At 41.3% G+C, this 18,852-nt stretch overlaps 1 protein-coding gene across 3 annotated transcripts; it reads right to left on the bottom strand.

Moving 5' to 3' along the window:
• Positions 1-8,001: 8,001 nt before the first annotated feature.
• Positions 8,002-16,357, bottom strand: anp32e (acidic (leucine-rich) nuclear phosphoprotein 32 family, member E). Of its 3 annotated transcripts, none has more exons than XM_085791049.1 (7): positions 16,104-16,357; positions 12,934-13,083; positions 12,218-12,340; positions 11,265-11,427; positions 11,059-11,150; positions 9,607-9,655; positions 8,002-8,531 (listed from the first exon to the last, which is right to left on the bottom strand). In XM_085791049.1, the coding sequence occupies exons 1-7, from the start codon at positions 16,155-16,157 to the stop codon at positions 8,440-8,442; spliced, it is 723 nt and encodes a 240-aa protein (XP_085647175.1). In that variant the 5' UTR covers positions 16,158-16,357; the 3' UTR covers positions 8,002-8,439. The 3 variants fall into 3 exon arrangements, with proteins under 3 accessions (XP_085647175.1, XP_085647174.1, XP_085647172.1); XM_085791048.1 differs by having other exon boundaries at positions 8,038-8,531; positions 11,041-11,150; XM_085791046.1 differs by having other exon boundaries at positions 8,042-8,531; positions 11,023-11,150.
• Positions 16,358-18,852: the final 2,495 nt, after the last annotated feature.

The raw sequence follows: 18,852 nt of genomic DNA, 5'->3' as shown, positions 1-18,852 counted from the left end.
AAATTCAATACAGGACTGTTTAGGCTGTAAAAATTTCCTAAATGACATTGTTTCGAGTAAACTCTGGACTGTCTCCCTTCAGGACACTTGGATTGCAGCGGATGAGCAGTGTGGAGGAATATTACAAGGTTTTTGTGTAGTTTTATGAACCTTTTTGTGTCGGGCGCTATTGACTCTCATATAAGGATTTTTTCGTTGGACTACGAACCGGCCTCCTGGGTCTCCAGATGAACGGATGGAGTATTCATCAACATGAGGGTGAGTCACTAATGACTAATGAGTTTCATTTTTTGGTGAACTATTCCTTTAAATTCTGTTATATTGAGCTCTTGGGGCCACCGTAGATTCGTCCTGGGCACCAGATTGTGTGTTTGGAGACACAGAGACCAAACTGAAGAGACTCAGGAAAACCTCGGGATCCTCTAGGAGCAGCTGGACGACCTCTGTTTGTTTGAGTTACAGTAACACAGGTGAGGCCTCGATGTGACCACGGCAACCACGCCATCATCACCGCGGCAAGAGGAAGAGGAGGAAGAGGAGGACAGAGCGTCGTCCTGCTGCTCTCATAGCAACAGAACTAAAAATACTTCCTGTTTATTATCGTCCCAACGACGGCGAGAGGATGGTGACATCACGAGCAACAGCTCACACACTCACGTAGGCCTCATAAAACCGCTGTGGTGAGGTCAGAGTGATGTCATCTCTGTGTGTGTGCGTGTGTGTGTGTGTGTGTGTGTGTGTGTGTGTGTGTGTGTGTGTTCATGTATCTGTGTCTTATAAAAATAACATGACAACCAAAGGCTTTTAGGTCGAGGAGAGTAAATATTTCAGAGGAGCTAACACACGACAGAGGACAGCATGCTAACACGCTAACACGCTTACACACACACATGCTCACGCTAACACACACGCACACACACACAGCTCTGATTATTAAAGTCGGCTTAGTTGTTAATTGGAAATAATCATGATCAAATCTAAAAAAAAAAGAAAATAAATAATTTCTTAATAAAATGCTAAAGTGGTGAATAATGATAAGATTGATTAAAGGTGAGTAAACGTCTCATGTCTTGTAGCCTAATCTTTATTTTTTAGATGATCATTTCATCGCTATTATCATTTCTAATAGTTGTTGTGTTATTATCATATCCTTCATGGGACACGTGATGTCTGAGTTTAAACTGAGACCTGGTCGAGGGAACTAATCTGACCATCTGAGGGTTTAAGAGACTAAACGGATGAGATTAAATAATCAGAACATGAATTAGTCGTTTTAACAAAGTCCATCTTCATTAAAACATCTCACATCCAACGTCTTGACTTGACTTTTGAATTGCTCCCATCTGGCCGCCGATTCAGGTTCCCAAGGGGCGAGCGGGACAAGAAATCATTTATTCCATGTGCTACCAGCACTTAATGCAAATGACTGCGTCTGACTTTAAAGTACACGCTCAAAAGGTTTTTAATGTTTTATTCTGATCTACTGCTGCTGTTACTTGCTATTTCTTGTCCACTCACATGGTTTGTCTGTGTGTTGTGTAGGTGGACAATAAACTAAACTAAACTAAACTAAACTTTGACCTGCTTCAGGTGTGGTGCCGTCACTACTGCATTGCTGTAGTTGCAATGTTTTTTAATGTTGTAAAATCTTGTTGTTGTCATTGAAGATGCTGTTTTGTGTTTGTCTTAGCAGGATGTGTTTTCTGTTTCCTGCCCGGGGACCTCAGATGAAATTAACACACAAAAATACTAACACATAAATAAATAAGTGTTGTTTTCTCAGATAATCTAAGCTAAAATAAACTAAGATAATACATAGAGAAATATACAAGTTAAGTCAGAAAAAAACAAGACAGGAATAAATAGGTACAGAAAGAAAGAAATACAGTGCAAAAAATATATAGTTCCAGTGACTTTGAGGGTTTCTGGAAAATATTTTTTTGTTAAATATATAACAAGGTTACATTTGCATAGAGCAACATATATTGTCCCTTATTAAACACTTGAAAAATAACTTTTTAAGGAACATTTTATACAAATAGACCTAAAAATGATGTGTTTAATTGTGATTAACTATGGACTTGCAAGCACTTTAATATTCGGCCTTAGTGTGTAGTGTGTGATTTTCTTTATTAATATTAAAAAGATAAAAAAGCTGTGTTGTTTCTAAAAAAAAAAGTTTAGTCAAACCTTCTTCTCCTTCTCCTCTCTGAGACCTGCAGCTCTGATCTGAGTCTGACGGTCACCTGACCGCCACCGACCAATCAGAGCAGCCGCAGCCGGTGACTGACAGGAGACTGAAGCAGATTAATGTGACTCCTCATGGGACTGGAGGCAGACAGGGAGGGGAGGGGGTCACAGCTGCTGGACCCATTAAGGTACAATTTAACCGTTTTAAAGAAGGAGGAGGAGGAGGAGGAGGAGGAGGAGGTCTGAGCAAGCTTGAGCTGATTCCTTCTTTCCTTCCCTTGCTCCCTTGTCTCCTCACAGGAGGAAACAAGCAGTGACATGTTTCATCTGCAGAGGAGAAATAAAAACCTGGTTCACATTAGATGTTGTTTGTTTATTTACGGTTTCATGATCTGAGGCTGAAAATAAAAACCAGAGCAGAAATAAATCCTCACTTCGCTTCAGACTGGACCAGATGTTCACAGATGTGCGTATATAGTAGACCTGGTTTAACCTTTTTTAAAATGCATCATCTCATCTGTTCAGTGTTTGTTCTGACTGTGGAGATATATAGGCTTTATTTTATATTGTTAAAAATAAATCAGCAGAAGTTGAACGCTCCTTCATCTGAAATCAATTATAGAAAAATAATAACCCTGAGTTGATCACATCGTATTTGTTTTGTATATAAAAAGAAAATATAAATCACAGTTTTATTTATTTTAATGAATAAAATCTAAATCAGACACAGAGTCAGGAAACTCTGAGCATCTGATCCAGAGTCAGTAGAAAGATTAGAGCGCCACCTGCAGGACAAACTCTGAACACACACGAGCTTTCATCTTTTCTTTACATTTATATATATTAAAAGCTCAGGTTTCAGGATTATAGATGTGTGACAAAGAAAACAACAGTTTTTTAATAAACTGTCTCAATTAATTTGTTTCTAATCTGATTTTGAATCTTTCTTTTTTTTTTTTTACTTTGATGTGTTTTTATCTGTCTTTAAATCAATAAAGTTTACTAATCAACAATATTCAGAATGAATAAACTAAAATATGGGAATAAAAACTTAAAAAGGAAGTGAAATGTGACTTTCACAATAAAATCTATTATGATGTTACTTTCTTTATTAAGTAGTTATGTGATCCATCAGTGAAATACAATCAGATCATGTCTTTGCTCTCTATTCCTCCATTTTACTCTTCTTCTCCACCTCTTCCTTCTTTTTTCATCTCTCTATTCTCCCAGGCTCCTTTTCCTCCTCCTCCCTCTTTTATTTTTCCATCTTTCCCCCTTTCTTCTTCTCACATTTCCCATATTTTTTCTACAGCTCCTTTCCTTTCTTCTCCTCTTACCACATTTTCTTTCTCACTTTTTCTCACCCTTTCTTCAAATCTTAGATTATTCCTCATCTCTCCATCTTTCCTCAACTTTATTCCTCTTTTCCACCCTCTCCTTCTTCAGCTCATATTCCTTAGTTTTTCCTCCTCTCTCCATTTTCTTACTCACCAAACTTAAAAAAAGAAAACCCCCTCCTCCTCCTCTCTCCCCATTATTTTCTTTTCCATTACCCTTCATCTGTTCTTCCTCCCCCTCCTCTTCCTTCTCTCTCTCTCTCCATTAGAAGAAGTGTTTCTCATGTTTTATTGATATTTATCAGCAGATGGAAGCCGAGTCCTCACACAGTGTGTGTTACTCTGCGTGTGTGTGTGTGTTTGTTTACAGGCCGAACTGTACCTCATGTCGTCCTGCAGCTTCGTGGGGTCACGTTACAGTTTGTTGTTTTCAGCTTCACTTCATCTCTTTCTTTTTGCTCTGAAGGACTTTAACACAGCGCTGGATTTAACAAGATGTCAGTGAACGCATCCATCATCACCTGCAGCAGATATTTTAATTATAAACCATCTATTCTAACTAGGGATGTCACGATTATAGAATTTCTAGGTATGATTATTGTCAGAGGAATAATCACGGTATTACGATTATCACGATTATTATGCATCAATAAATGTCAAAACACTATGAATGTGTAAAAGCAAATATAGTAAAAATATAATTACATCTAATCTCTTAAAGGACCAGTTATTAATCCTCCAGGGGAAGTGTTTGAAATATTTAAGTCATTAATTGTCATCTATACCAAATGTTTAAGTTTATTTTAATCATTTTTTTTTTTACAATACAAATGACATGCAAACATTTAAATTCCTACCAATTCAGCATTAGGCTACTTTAGACAAATGGACCAGTATCTGTGCATTTACCTTTACTTTGGTGCACATCTGCTGATGCGGTTTCGATACATAATCTTTTTCAGAAAGTGACGGTATTTAGGGATCTTTACGATCAATTAATTGTGGTGTTTAATACCGCGATTAATTGTGAAAACAAGTAATTGTGACACCCCTAATTCTAACTAATAACTCGGCATAAACTAAAACTCGTTCATATTCAACACATCACACATTCAGACTGATAATAAAGATCTTATGAGTCACAGCTGGTTTCAATTAGTCTCTGGTTATATACGTATAGGCTATATATATATATTTTTTAAAAAATATGAACAAATATGTCTAATATCTTACAATAAAAAAGTAAATAAGTGAGATTTCTGTCTCTAATATCTTATTTTTCTGTTAGCATTAAATTCTCAGTGACTTTTATTTTGAAATTTTCCAACATGCTACCAACCTCTGAACAGAAACACACCGACAGTCAAGTTGAGATGTTCTGTTGGTTCGGTCTTCAGGCAATAAAGATGGTTCCTGTTGGTCGATCTTACCCAGAATTCAACTCTCCCGAGGCGGCGCCGTCTTTAGGGACCCGAAGAAAACTGACCTGCAAACAACTTGTTTTTTTTTCTTTCATGTTTTTATTGAAAACCCTCAGTATTGTTTCTGTTACACCACACAAAAAGTCAAATACAGTTTTGTCCCCACAGACGGGACGATGGAGGGAAACTAACAGCTGACACAGGAGTGAGCTGGGGTCAAAGGTCAAAGGCGTGGGTCAACTATCACCTTGCTGCAGAAAACAAAACAAAACAAAACAAAAAAAAAGAAACAAATGTAAAATTATTTAAGTCATTAACAAAATAAAAACAAACCTGAAACTGAGCTGAGAGTCTATTTACAATATTGCCTTAAAAACCAGTTAAAACCGACCTCAGCAGGTCTGACAGACATGACCTTTGACCTTTTACACTCTTAAGAACAGCACGTTACGTTAAACACATCTTGATGTCTATGTCAAGCTTTTCTTTTGTCTTGTTTGAGAGACGTGCAGTTTGATGACGGACCACCAGGAGTCGCTGCTGAGATCCCTCACTGGCTTCCCACCAGTCAACAGGACTAAAGATCAATAATCAATCTGCTCATCAGTTTCTTTTCAAATCGGATCAAATCAAAGCCAGAGGGTTTTTTTTTCTGAAAAATGAATGACACAATACATGATTTGTCAAAATGGACACTGATTATTTCTCTGTTAAGGAACAGGAACAAATCGTCTGGTCTCTCTGATCGAAGACGACTCGTTTTCTTATTTATCTTATTTTTTACAGAACTGTAAAGAAATTATTTAAACAGCTGAAAACGACTCAGGAGCACAAAGTCTTATAAGTTGTTGTCTCATTCGAACGCCTTTAAGCTCGAGTGAGTTGTGAGTCGTTGCACTGTAAAAACTGTGAAACCAGACATGATGGTGTATTTAAAACAACGCTGTTTTTAAGAGTGTAAATGAGAGAAAAGCTAAAAGTTTACAGCAGTTTAAAGTCAGAGCTGTACAGAGTCTGCTGCTCATCAGGAACAAACCGGACTCACCTGGAGATAAACAAAGGATCTGTCTCTAAATGTTTCAACCTGTCATTTTATTTTATTTTATTTCATTTCATTTATTTTTATTTCCAGCCGAGTCCAATTTGTTGCCGTTTTAATAAAGCAGGAGGAAACAGGAAGTAAAAAGTTGTTGCAGAACATGAAGCCGCGTCATTGACACCTGAAACAGACGCAGCAGCAGCAGCAGGTGTGTCCTGTTTCAGACTCCGCCCCCCCCCCCCCCCTCGCCCCAAACAGGTAAACTACACTCCGAGAAACTCTGGAAGACACAGCTGTCGCATCCTTTTAGTCCCCGCAATAATATCCCATAACCCACTGCGGTGTACACCTGTCGCAGGCGCCCTCGGCCGCTCGTCAAGTCAAGAGACACAGGTGTTCGATCTAAAGGTGTAAACGGAAACCATCACACAGGAAGTTAAACTGACCAGAGAAGAGACAAGTTAACTCGCTGCTGCACCTACAGATGTGAGATTAAAACACATTTTATGATTCATTTTCTTTTTTTATTTACTTTTTTTTGTGTTTTGGGCAGGATTCAACAATTTTTTTTAGTTTTTTTTTTTTAGAAACTTCCTGCTGGTGATGAGGCGGCGAGAAACACCTGAACACACGAACACAAGTTTTGTAAGTTACGTCTAAAGGGGCGGAGCCTGAAGTGTGACACAACAACGGCGGCGGCGGCGACGGCGGTCGTCTAGACATCAGGAGGGGACGGGCAGTTTGAGAATGAGCCGCTCGGTTTTTACATCAAACTAAAAAAACAAAACAAAACAACAGCTGCTGATCGGGGACAGAAACAGGTCTCTGTTAACTTCAAAAAAACAAAACAAAACACATCATCAGAACTAATAATTCCTCCCACCCGCCCCCCCCCCCCCCTAATCTTCCCTGTAGATATCCCTACAATAAAATCAAAAAAACACACACTGGGAATATTTTCTTAATACGATCTCCTGTGTGGACCTGAGCGACGGCAGGTCTGCATATGTGGAGCTGTGAGACGCGGCAGAGAGAGAGAGAGAGAGACAGCAGAGTCAACGGGGATCGACGCCGATGCCGATCCAGTTCAGGGACAGTTCGGACTGAAACATGATGATGTGTGGACGTTGGTGGTGGTGGTGGATCGATCCTGAAGCTGTTCAACACGGCGCTGGGAGAGAGAAGCGTGATGGAGGAGGTGAAGGTGGAAACATGAGACGTCCCTGATTGGGTTGGTGTTAGACACACTGAGGTCCTGAAGGGGGCGCTCTCCTCTCCCGTCAAGAGTCCAGAGACTGATATGGCTGCAGAAAGACCCGGTTTCTATTTTCTTTTCTTTTTTTTTGTTGTTTGTTTTATTTTAAAAAGGTGTGGAGCACATTTGATGCGGATGGTGGATGGTGGATGGTGGATGGTGGTGGACTGAGGCTCAGAGGGACAACGTGATATGACGAAGGCTCAGAGAAGCATGTGATGATGAAGAAGACGAAGAAGGAGGAGGTCCTGATGTTGAGAGGTGAAGAGGTGAAACTCTACGTCTTTACCAGGACGGCTGCAGACTCGGGTGGTTTTTGAAGGTCTCCCCCCCCCCTCCTCCTCCTCCTCCTCTTCTGCGTCGTTGTCGTCGAAGTTTCCGGTCCAGACTACAAGATCCACGTGTCGATCTCAACAATTAACGACCAAAAATGACGTCAAAATGGGCTCTTGTGGTTTTTACGACCTGATTTCAGCACAAAAAACACTAAAAAACTCTTCAATCAAGTGATGTTCATACAAAAACCTTTTGGTAGCTACGGTAACGCAGACGCGCGGCACCACCTGAGAGCAGGTAGTTCATTAAAACGACCTGTGTGTGTGTGTGTGTGTGTGAGGATGCTGTAGTCTGGACCGGAGGCTTCTGACGAAGAGAGAGAAAAGGTTCTTTAAAAAAAAAAGTTCTTGGTTATCGTTTCCTCCGCCGAGTCCAGTCAGTCGCTGGAGTTTTTTGTTTTTTTGTACAAGGAAGTGGAACGAGGAGGAGCCGGTCCACACCAAACCAGGACTTCACCTTCAGTGTCCAGAGCCATCCAGAGGAGGACGATCAGACGAGGATCGAGGACGAGAGGAGACAGACTTACCGGGACAGACAGAAGCGCTTTGATCCTGAACCAGGTTTTTTTTTTTTTCTTTTCTTTTCTTTTAAAGGGAGACGGAGAGTCCAGCAGGTACAGTTCTGATAAAATCTTATATATTATCTAAAATAAAGAGGTGATATTCTACTGCAGGAGGAGCTAGTATCTGACATCACTGTTCCTGTTCCTGCTGCTGATGCTGTCCCTGCTGTTGGTGCCGGTTTTGCTGCTGCAGAGCTGCAGAGGTTGTTGTCTGGCGGAGGTCGGGTCCGGAGGTGGACTGAGACGGACAGAAACAGGACAGGATGACACACGGGCGACGACGGTCGGCCTGGAGGGGACTAGTCGTCGTCGTCGTCGTCGTCTTCGTCGTCCTCACCCTCGTCGTCCACGTCTCTCTTCCTCTTCTGTCCCTGGACGCCCGCTTGATTCTCTGCACCGAGAGAAAAGAAAAGAAAAACAACCGATCAGAAGAGGCCGGCAGGAAGTTATTTTACTGACGGGTAATAAAAACTTTCCTTTTATTGTTGCTTTATCTCTTCTTTTCTTGTCATGTTTCTTATTAAATGTTCTTTTAAAGGAGAATTCTCGTCATTTTCTAAGTAACGCTCTACAGCTCTGGGTCCCCGAGTGCGACCGTAGGAAAAAATCTGAGAAAAATACAGTATGTGCAGCCCGGACCTAGCTCTCCTCCTGCTAGCTGCGCTACACTGCAGTTAAACAGCGAAGTAATGGGGGCAGTTCTTCTAACCGCGACTTTGTCCTCGATATAATGCTCAAAATTTCACTACACATGCTTTGCAACATCCACCAGTTCCTCACCACACAACACTGGGTGTGAATAACTCGTCGACTGTCGAGCTCGGGACTGTTTCCATTTCAACAAAGACAAAAACGCAACAATAACATGGATTTAGGAGGGAAAAAACGATTTTGGGTGGGGAAAAAAGCAGTTATATTCATATGCTTTTCTTCCCATCCAAAATCACGTTTTCCTTATGTCTTTGTTGATATGGAAACAGTCTCGAGCTCGACAGTCGACTAGTAAGGTCTACCCAGGAAGCTAGAGTAAACAGAGCTACGTGATATAAACACAACGTTAACACTGCTCTCTCATATTAACAGAGTTATGCACACTCAGTATTGTGTGGTGATGAACTGGTGGATGTTGCAAAGCATGTGTAGTGATATTTTGAGCATTATATAGAGGCCAAAGTCGCCGTTAGAAGAACTGCCCCCATTACTTCACTGTTTAACTGCAGTGTAGCGCAGCTAGCAGGAGGAGAGCTAGGTCCGGGCTGCACATATTTTTCCTACGGTTGCACTCGGGGACCTAGAGCTGTAGAGCGTTACTTAGAAAATGACCGGAATTCTCCTTTAATGTTCCTTCTTTTATTTTTGAGCTACAATAATTGTATGAAATGTGCTATACAAATGAAGTTTATTATTATTATTAATGGTTCATGTGTCATTAAATTAACGGGGTTAACAGTTCAATCTTCACTCACCTTCCTCCTCCTCTTCCTCTCCAAAGTCTTCCTCATCCTCATCGTCGTCCTGAAGAAGAGGAAACAGTCTAAATCCAGTTTCTTTTTGACACTTTTCAAAGTCAAAGAAGACGGGAAGGTTGTTTCTGATTGGACGACACTAATCACAGCTCTACGACTATTAATCACGTCTACATCACTGTGACCAGGCTGATCTCCATCAGACCGACTCTGACAGCTCGCGGTTTTGCTTAGAGATGCATTCACATGTTGTAAATTATAGAGTATATAAAATGTGAAGATAGAGGATAAATCTAAGTGGCAAATACTATAGTTTATTCTCTAACTCGTAAAAAGAACTTCATTTTGAGTATATGGAAAGATAAATAAATAAATAATAAAACTAGGTAACCCTTTAATTTACAGGCTGCTAATTATGTGATAATGTCATGATATAACAAGTAACCGTGTCATAATGTCTAGAAATAGCCCAGAAATAACACTCAATTTCATAGTAATGTTGAGAAACATAGCCAAGAGATAACAATTGATTGCGTAGAAATCAATTGGTCAATTACAAGGACTTGGCCTTTCCTAAAAAAATCAAAGCATGAAAAGCATGTGTAATCTTTTGCCTTAATGAAAAACATGACATTATATGAAATTGACCGTTATTTCTAGACTATTTCTTGACATTATCACGTAATTAACGGCCTGTAGATTAAAGGGTCACCATAAAACTATATTCCTACATAGTACTGTCAACTTTAAGGATTTATTTTGAAATTCTTAACATTTAATTTTTAAAAATAACAAATAACACTATTATTTTCTTTTCTTCTGTTTCTGATAATTGTTGTCAAATTCAAACCAGTTTCAGTTTTGATCCAAAGGAGTTGTGAGAGACGCTCTGCTCCCTCTGATCGGGGTGGGAGGGGGTCAACGTGTCAGAGGCGGCCATTTTGGTGCTGAACCTGGTCAAGGACACCACTCCTGAGGTCACACCTGAGGTCGCCCCGCCGAGCCGGCTCAGTTCAGACCAGGCAGAGAACTGGACTTTCATTTTTTATTCCATGATGATGAATCACACGAGCATCATGTTGTGCTTCACGTCTCATCGACGTTACACAATCAGATCATGTCAACAGGTTTTTTACGTGTCGAGCTGAATCTGTTCTCTGCTCCACATCTGTCTCTCTTATTTTGAAAAGCACTTCCTGTCCACTGGCAGGAGAACCAGTCAAATATTAACGCCGGACCTTCACCTGCTGACACCGGCCAGTGGCTTTGTTTTTTTTTTATCTTGCCACTGTTCAATGTCTGTCTGTGTTCTCTGCCTGCCTGAGCACAGGTGCATTATGGGATGTACTATGCGTGCGTCTGAGCCGGCCGGGCTGTTGGGTCGACCACGCGGACTGAAGCCTTTGAGTTGCCCACCTGATTGCCCCGGTTCACTTGAAAGCTCAGCCCCACCTCTCCTCCCTCTGAGCCGTCCTCGTCCTCCTCTTCATCGTCCTCGTCGTCGTAGTCGCCGGTCGGCCCCGCCCCGTCCTCGCCGTCCTCGTCTGAGAGACCAGAGGAGACCAAACGCACAGAAGGCCGATAAAGTCGCTGTCCCCCAAAAAAACACAGAGGAGGAAAAAAACCAAAACAAACTGGCACCAAGCTCAGCGTCTCACCTTCGTCCTCGGCCTCGGAGTCGGGAGCCTCGTTGTCCTCCTGGTCGAAGCCGTCCAGGTAGGTGACCTGAGGCAGCAGCTCGAACACGCTCTCCCTGTAGTCCTCCAGAGACGTGATCTCGCAGTTGAACAGGTCCAGGCTCTGCAGGCTCTTCAGGTTTTGCTGCAGCGACACAGGAAACATTATGTCAGCAATAGTATCACAGCGTTCCTACACATTTGAAACGTCCAAATTCCTTCCTACTTTTTCCCAGATCCTAATTTCCAGACTTCTCTGGAAAAAAAAATTCTAATAATTTGTGATTTGAGTAAATAGATGGCCAATATATTTAAAAAAATCATGCAATTAATCATTTGTTTTCATTATTCTATATGTGTATGCCATTATGTCACCAAATAATGTCCAAGAGATTGTAACTAGATACAATAGCACATACAGAATAACTAACCCAAGTATTAAGATAAATATAATATTTCCATAGAATAGTTTATGCAGTAATAGTTTATTTATAGTATATTTTTTTTATTTATAGTAATTTTCCATACTTTTCCAGACCTGGAAATGTATAAAATCAAATTACATACTTTCCATACTTGCATAGGAACCCTGGTATCAGCTGTAAAACACATCCACGAGTCTGAGAAAGTGTCCCTAACTTCAAATTTTAGGCGTGCAAGCAGAAGATTTAAGGGGCGTACATTGTTAAATCGACTTGCAAAGCAAATGTTCACAATTTCTTTTCATTCATTAACCTCACACACCTTGTCCTATCACCTCTAATCACAGATTACAGACTCTTTGAGCCGCCTCTTCACTGTTTCACCAGTCAGAGGTTGTTTTAATTTACTGGTTGAAAAATTTACTTGCACCGTCTCAAATTTTAAGGGCAAAATGCAGCCCAGCATGGAGCCCTGGTCTATGTGTGTGTGTGTGTGTCTGTGTGTGTTCTGACCAGCGCCTCCACGTTGCTCAGCTCTTTGATCTTGTTCCCGCTCAGGTTGAGGTAGGTCAGGTTGGGACATTTCTCTGACAGAGTCTCCAGAGAACCAGACAGGTTGTTGTCGCTCAGCTCCAACTGCAAGGGAGAAGAAGAAGAGAAGAAGTTAATGTTGAGTGGTATTTTGTTGTCTTAAGTTTGTCTTTGAATGCAAAGTATTTTGTCGTTATATACGTCAGTCGCCACATTAACACAGAAACGACCTTTAAGACGTCTGTTCATTACGTTTAAGGCTTTTTAAAACCTTCTGTAAGACCTTTATTTTTTTTTAAGGTTTTCCTGTAGACATCCTGTGTGGAGCTTTCAAACTGAATCAAACTCAGCTAAATATGATAAAACAGAAATTACATCATTCAGGAGACGTGACGGTTTGTAGTCATGATTTATGGGACAAATACTGGGATTTCAAGTATTTTGGTTGGTATTTGCTGTGTATGGATATGTATATTCATGTGTATATGTGTAGGTGGTATGTATGCATGTACTGTATATGTATATATTTACATGTATGATTTAAAGGTTTAAAGGTTAGGGCATCTACAAGTTAGCTTCAGCCTCATGCACCTTTTTTTGTTTTTTTTCTGATAGTGTTCTTGGGCTTCCAATACAACTGATAAATGTTGCTGATCGAAATAAACTCAAACACTCAGGTGTGTGTGTGTGTGTGTTACCTTGCGTAGTTTGGGCAGCGACGGCAGTTTAGCCAGCGAGCTCAGACCCACGTTGACCATACTGAGGAACTCCAGCTCGGTGAACGCGTCCGTCAGACCCTCGACCTCGCCGTCCGCTGAGCGACTGTTGTCCAGCACCAGCTCCGCGATCTGCGAGGACGACAGAGCGAGCAGGAGGGGATGATGGGAAAAAAATTAATGAATGGACAGAATTACATTTCAATTTATGTATTCAAGCGTGTGTGATATGTTTTTTTTTTCTTTTCCACTTATGTAACTGAGCAGGTCCTGCTGCACCTCAGTGTGCAGACCCGTACTGTGTAACCAGTAAAGCTGACCTTGACCTAGAAGAGCTTTAACCTGTTGTTCCTCCAACGGCCACCAGATGATAATGATGAAGTCAATCAATAGGAAACTAATCGTTGAAAAAAAAAGGTCAAAACTCCTCTGATCTGATCTAACATCGGATGTTTTCAGGTTTTAAGATCAAATCTGGACGGAAAATGTGATTTTTTAAAGTGAATTTTTACCGCTTTTTTATTTTAACTAACCCTAAACAACTAATTTATTAATTCATAGAAAATAATTCATCCATTGTAGAAAAGCGATCTATTAAAATTATAAATATTTCTGATTCTCAGATGTTACATCACAATAAACTGACTGACCACAGTGAATAAATACTAGAAGTTATATTTAACAAGCTCTCTGACCTTTTAATAATCCAGAACAATCCAGAAAATAATCAACAGATTAATTGATAATGAACATAACCAATTCCTGTTTGCATTATCAATTAATAAATCCATATGATTTTTCTCAATAGTTGCTTATAAAGTGTCTTTTTCAGGTTTCCAACGGACCAAAATAGATTAATTTATTGTGATATAGGCTATAACACTGGTTTTAATCTGAATATTCACTTTTTTTCTTTTTTTTTTAACACAAAACATATGTGATAATACATAATTGCCAAATGATGAATAAATCATTGCAGGAGTTGTTCATTGCAGGGTGTCTGGTGTGAGATGCAGGTCTGTGGAGGACTTTGTTCAGACTGGTGGCTGCTTGTATTTCCCACAGTTCCTCTGGTTCCTGAGCTTATATAACCAGCAGAGTGTTATAGAGTGTATCAGAGCTTCAGGCCAACGGCTCCACCATTACTACACTGTGTATGTGTATGTGTGTGTGTGTGTGTGCGTGTGCTGGGGGTTTAACCTACTATAATCTACACACTGCTGTGACTGTGTGTGTGTGTGAGTGTGTGTTGGAGGGGGTTGGGGGGTGTTCCTCTGAGCCTCTACACACACACATACACACCATCTGCTCACACACCCTCCTCTTCCCTCCCTTCATAAAACATGACACCAGTAAGTTGTCTGCTGCTGAGTGAGTTTGTGAGTCTTTGTTGAAGTGAATGAAGTCGTGAGCAGGAGTGTGTGTTATTTAACTGAAGCCGGTTGGTCGGTTGGTTGGCAGTCCGGTTATATAACTCAATCACACACTTAAACACATACACACACACACAGTGGCGCTCTGCTGCTTTATAAGAAGACGAAGACGAGCAAGAAGAAGGTGGGGGACGAAAGAATCCGAACAACGCCGATGGAACCCTGAGTGTTCGAATCGCTACTGCGTTCCATCGTGTATGATTATGAATGAAAAGTGGACGGACGGTTGAACGGCGGCGAAAGGAGGAGGAGGAGGCCGATGTGTAAATTTTAAAAAAAAGAAAGAAAGAAAAAGAGAGAGAGAGAGGGAGGACATGATGAGATGTGGATCAGTTATCGTCCATTTTGATAAACATCCACACACACGCAGTTGTTTCTTCTCCTCCGCATGGTTACACTGAACGGCGGTAATCTGCCCTGGGTCGGGTAACGCCATTTTGAATCGTTACGTTACGACGCTGTTATATCCGTTATACACTTATAACGTATAACCCACCCACCCCCCCTCTCTCTCTCCGCGAGAACCAGGAGGTCAATGCGGTACAATAGCAGCCGACTCGCGCGGCGTCTGTTACGGTTCGTTTGGTTTGAATTTCAACGGTCAAAGTCAATGCAGAAAACAACCGTCGATAACGGCTGTGCGGCAGCAGCAGCTCCGCGGCGTCGAGTGAGTCGACTCCCGATAGCTAAACTAATCCGCTTCTGGTAACGGTAAGTCGGACGGTAACGCGTTACTACTACGGGAGAGCTCGAGCTCCCCCCACACTCAAAATGTCTGTGACCGACCTCCGCGCGCCCCGCGTTCACCACCGAGCACCAAAAACAAAACATCAACAACAACAAAAAACACCACAGCCAAAGAAAAAGACGACATATTTTCGCTCCTGAAGTCGATCTAACGACGCGCGGTTCAATAAAATGTCGGTTTGTACGATATTTCCGTCGAAGTTTAAGCCGTTGGCGACTTAAAATGTCCGCTCACAGAGAACCGAGTACCCGCCGCCGCCGACGTCGTTGTTGTTGAGGTCGATACGCAGTGTTGCTCCGCGGCGAGCCTCCGAAAACTCCCGCTCTGTCTGGGTATCAGTTAAATAATCGCATGTTTTAGTTCAAGTTATTTTATCGGTGCCTCGTATTCTCTGTTAAATTCTCCTCCGAGTTGCACCGAGCGAGCGGTCGGTGGCTGATTAAAAGTTTAACTTGCACCACGTCGTTATCCGTGAAGGTGTTTCGGATGAACCATCATAAAATACGCTTGAATGGGACGTAATAACTAAACCGCATGGGCGTTTTAGAAGAGGAAATGCGATAATTTGATGGTAGTAAACTCGTTCTGATATAATTTGAGTTGAGCCTCTCTCCGGGAGAGAGAGAAGGGATTTCACCGGAGAGGTGGTGGTGGTGGAGGAGGAGAAGGAGGAGGGGGCGGACGGACGGACAGGACTGAGCCGCGAGATGCTTCCACATCCATCCGGGATCGGTGCACTCTCGGTCGGGCTGCAGGCGGCGGTTAACCAGCCCCATAACCCGGTCTAATAACGCACCGACGGTCCCTCAGTTAAAGTTTCCGTTCAGAGTGCTATCGGTGGCGGACTCCCATGTGATGAGCGAGGCGGAGCAGCCAGCCTCAGCCGGGGCTCAGGCTCCGGTCGCACATCACCTCCCGGGCTATTTCAGGCAACAATTAAAATGTTATTAAAACCAAATAATAAGACTCACCTCCGCCGGGTTCCTGCTTCGCAGCTCTAGAGTGACCCTCTTCTTCATGTCCATGTTGGAAGTTATTTTTTCTTACGGGATGATTTTAAAAAAAAAGCGTCGGTAAACACTTGAGAAAGTCCCGGGGATCAGAGCGGGGGCTACTCTCCTCTGACGGCCACAGTTTGCCTACTGATCCTCCATGATACCTCCCGCCCTGCCCCCTCCGCCGAGGCCCCGCCCCCCGCCGCACGGGGTTGGCCGCGTGTCGCTGCGCCGCCGCTGATTGGACGACAGCCCCGTCAATCAGGACTGAGCGGCGATAATCCACGAGCTGGGCGGGAATATCCCAAAAGCCACTGGCAGCAGGGCGGACAAAGCCTCATGGGAGCTGTAGTTATTAAAACACCACCAAGCAACATAATCGTTACACACGTCTCATTAACGGGGGCTGTTAATATGTCTAAAGAAAACGATGTTTATGTCGTTTCCCCTCTCTCTTGATTGATAAGTGTTTCAGCCTACTGTTCCCCCAAATGTGCTCACTAGCCCCACCCCCCTCTCCATTTACAGCTCTTTTTTTTTTTTTTTACGGATGATTATTATCTTTACTGTCAATGAGATCTTCTTGATTGAACCATCAATCCCCCGTTCTGGAAAATACCCTACCACCACTGTAGGAAAGTGTTAACACGCATATCATCTTATTGCGTATATGCATCAAACGTGGTTGTTTAAATTGAATTATCAGCCAATCAATAACAGTAAATGTTGGTACATGTCAAACTAGGTTTGAGGTCATTTACAAAGTGTCTCCATTACAGAGCTGATCCACCAGAGAGCAGTGACAAGATGAGTTTTACATTGGAAAATGTCTGACTCACTTTGTATCTGGGTCAAACATCAAGTCTTTATATTCTGGCTGGTTGATGGCTGAGTCTGATCAATCATCGGAATGACTGCTGATTGATTTTCTCTGAACCAACTAATCCATTGATTGATGAACCAATTAAACTCTAATAAACAGCTGTCAGTATTTACAAGCAGCATCTCACAACAGGCTTAACTCATCTCTTGGTTATGAACTGTCTGTTTATCAAAGTGATGCATGAATATTTTATACATTTTGTGTGTGATAAAAAAACAAACATGTCTTCATTTTTGTTTTTCATTTTAAAAGTAGATAATTCACCTCTGCTCATTTTGCAATTGTCTCTCTAAACAAATAAGAAACTATGCGAGACTTAAAGTCTTTAACCCTGGAGGTGACAGTTTGTCCATTTAGTAGCATGTTGCTGTGGAGCTTTCTCTCACTGGTTGAGTTATATATTTTTAACTAAGAAACTGTGGCTAAAAGGATATTAAAAGGTGGTAAAAAAAAAAAAAGTAGTTGATAAAACAATCATTTTTAAGTTATTTCACACATATGCAACACCTTCTCCAGTGTGATTACTGTTGACTTTAAGTTGGTAAATGAAACGACTTAAGGTGTGGTTCTTGGCATTAGTTTGGCTCCTGAATGCCTCATGTAGCGTTCAGGTGTCACGGTGGGGGAAGCAAAAACACAACAGAGATGATCTTATTCAAAAAAACAAGTGTTTATATTTCAGATTACCAATGCAGGCAGCCATCATCATAATCATCAGCATCATCATCATCATCATCATCATTATTATGTTGAAGCATTCAGGTACAGTTAAAAAAATACAACTTTATATGTACATAGAAAAAGGTTGGCTTCGCTGAGCTTATAAAAATAACTATCATACTCAACTCAAATGACAGACTCACTGATCAGAGGAAGAAAGGGCAGGACAGACGTCTGAGAGGATACAGGGCGGTCTGAAGAGAAACATGGCGATCAGTAATAATCCATAACTGATTTTTGTTTTTTTTATATACTGTGGGACTTGACAGGATTGAACCAGGGCAGGAAAAACATGGCCAACAACAGTGGCGGTTTTAGATGTTTTTTTGTTTTGTTTTTATCTCCAACTACAGACTGTGTCGACTTCAAACTGTTTGTTCGTTCACTCTGAAGTTTTCCAACCGAGTTCCTTCCTTCTGTCGATTTCAGCGCGAGTTCTGCTTTTAATGTTTTAGAGCAAAAGAAAATTTTGAATTTGTTGGTTCTGAAAGGTAAAGTAAAAAAAAATAAAAATACAGCTGAGATGAGTTTGGTTCACATTTAACTTTACATTAATATTTTCTGCAGTTAAATAAAGCTTCTGTTTCTATCATGGTTAAATATGCGACGGGTTCAGCTTGGACTGAAATGTCAGAACAGTTTCATCCAGTGACAGAAAGAATTTAAATTTATGATCTTTGCTTATGCGACTATTTTAAGGAAATAACAAACAACACAACCATTGTCCAGATTTCACTTAGTTCTTTGAAAGTGAACTGAATCATTTCAGGTTTAGAGAATTAATAATAATCAAGAAGAAAATCACACTGGAGCTGCAACAATTAGTTGATTATTGAGTCTATTAGTCAAAGAGAGAAAACTGATTGGCAAATAACTCGATTGTCAAAAACACACCTAGGTTGCCATTGGTTTTTATGGCTTTATAGGTGTCACTAGTAGCATCATTATTAGTATTATGAGCAAAAATAAGAAAACTGCTGCAGTTTCTCTTAACATGAACATTTGAAGGTTTTCTTGAACTAAATGACACTGTGTCACATCAGGTCATTGATCCGCTCAGCTCTTAAAACGTTCACAGTGATACTTTGACCTGCTCGTACAAACTGAAATCTGCACAGAAGG

This window comes from Trachurus japonicus, chromosome 11 (genome assembly GCF_045865225.1).
Source record: "Trachurus japonicus isolate A0001 chromosome 11, Traja_1.0".
Classification (NCBI taxonomy): Eukaryota; Metazoa; Chordata; class Actinopteri; order Carangiformes; family Carangidae; genus Trachurus; species Trachurus japonicus.
Note: the sequence above shows the minus strand (reverse complement) of the source record. Positions and strands in the feature narration are given on the sequence as shown.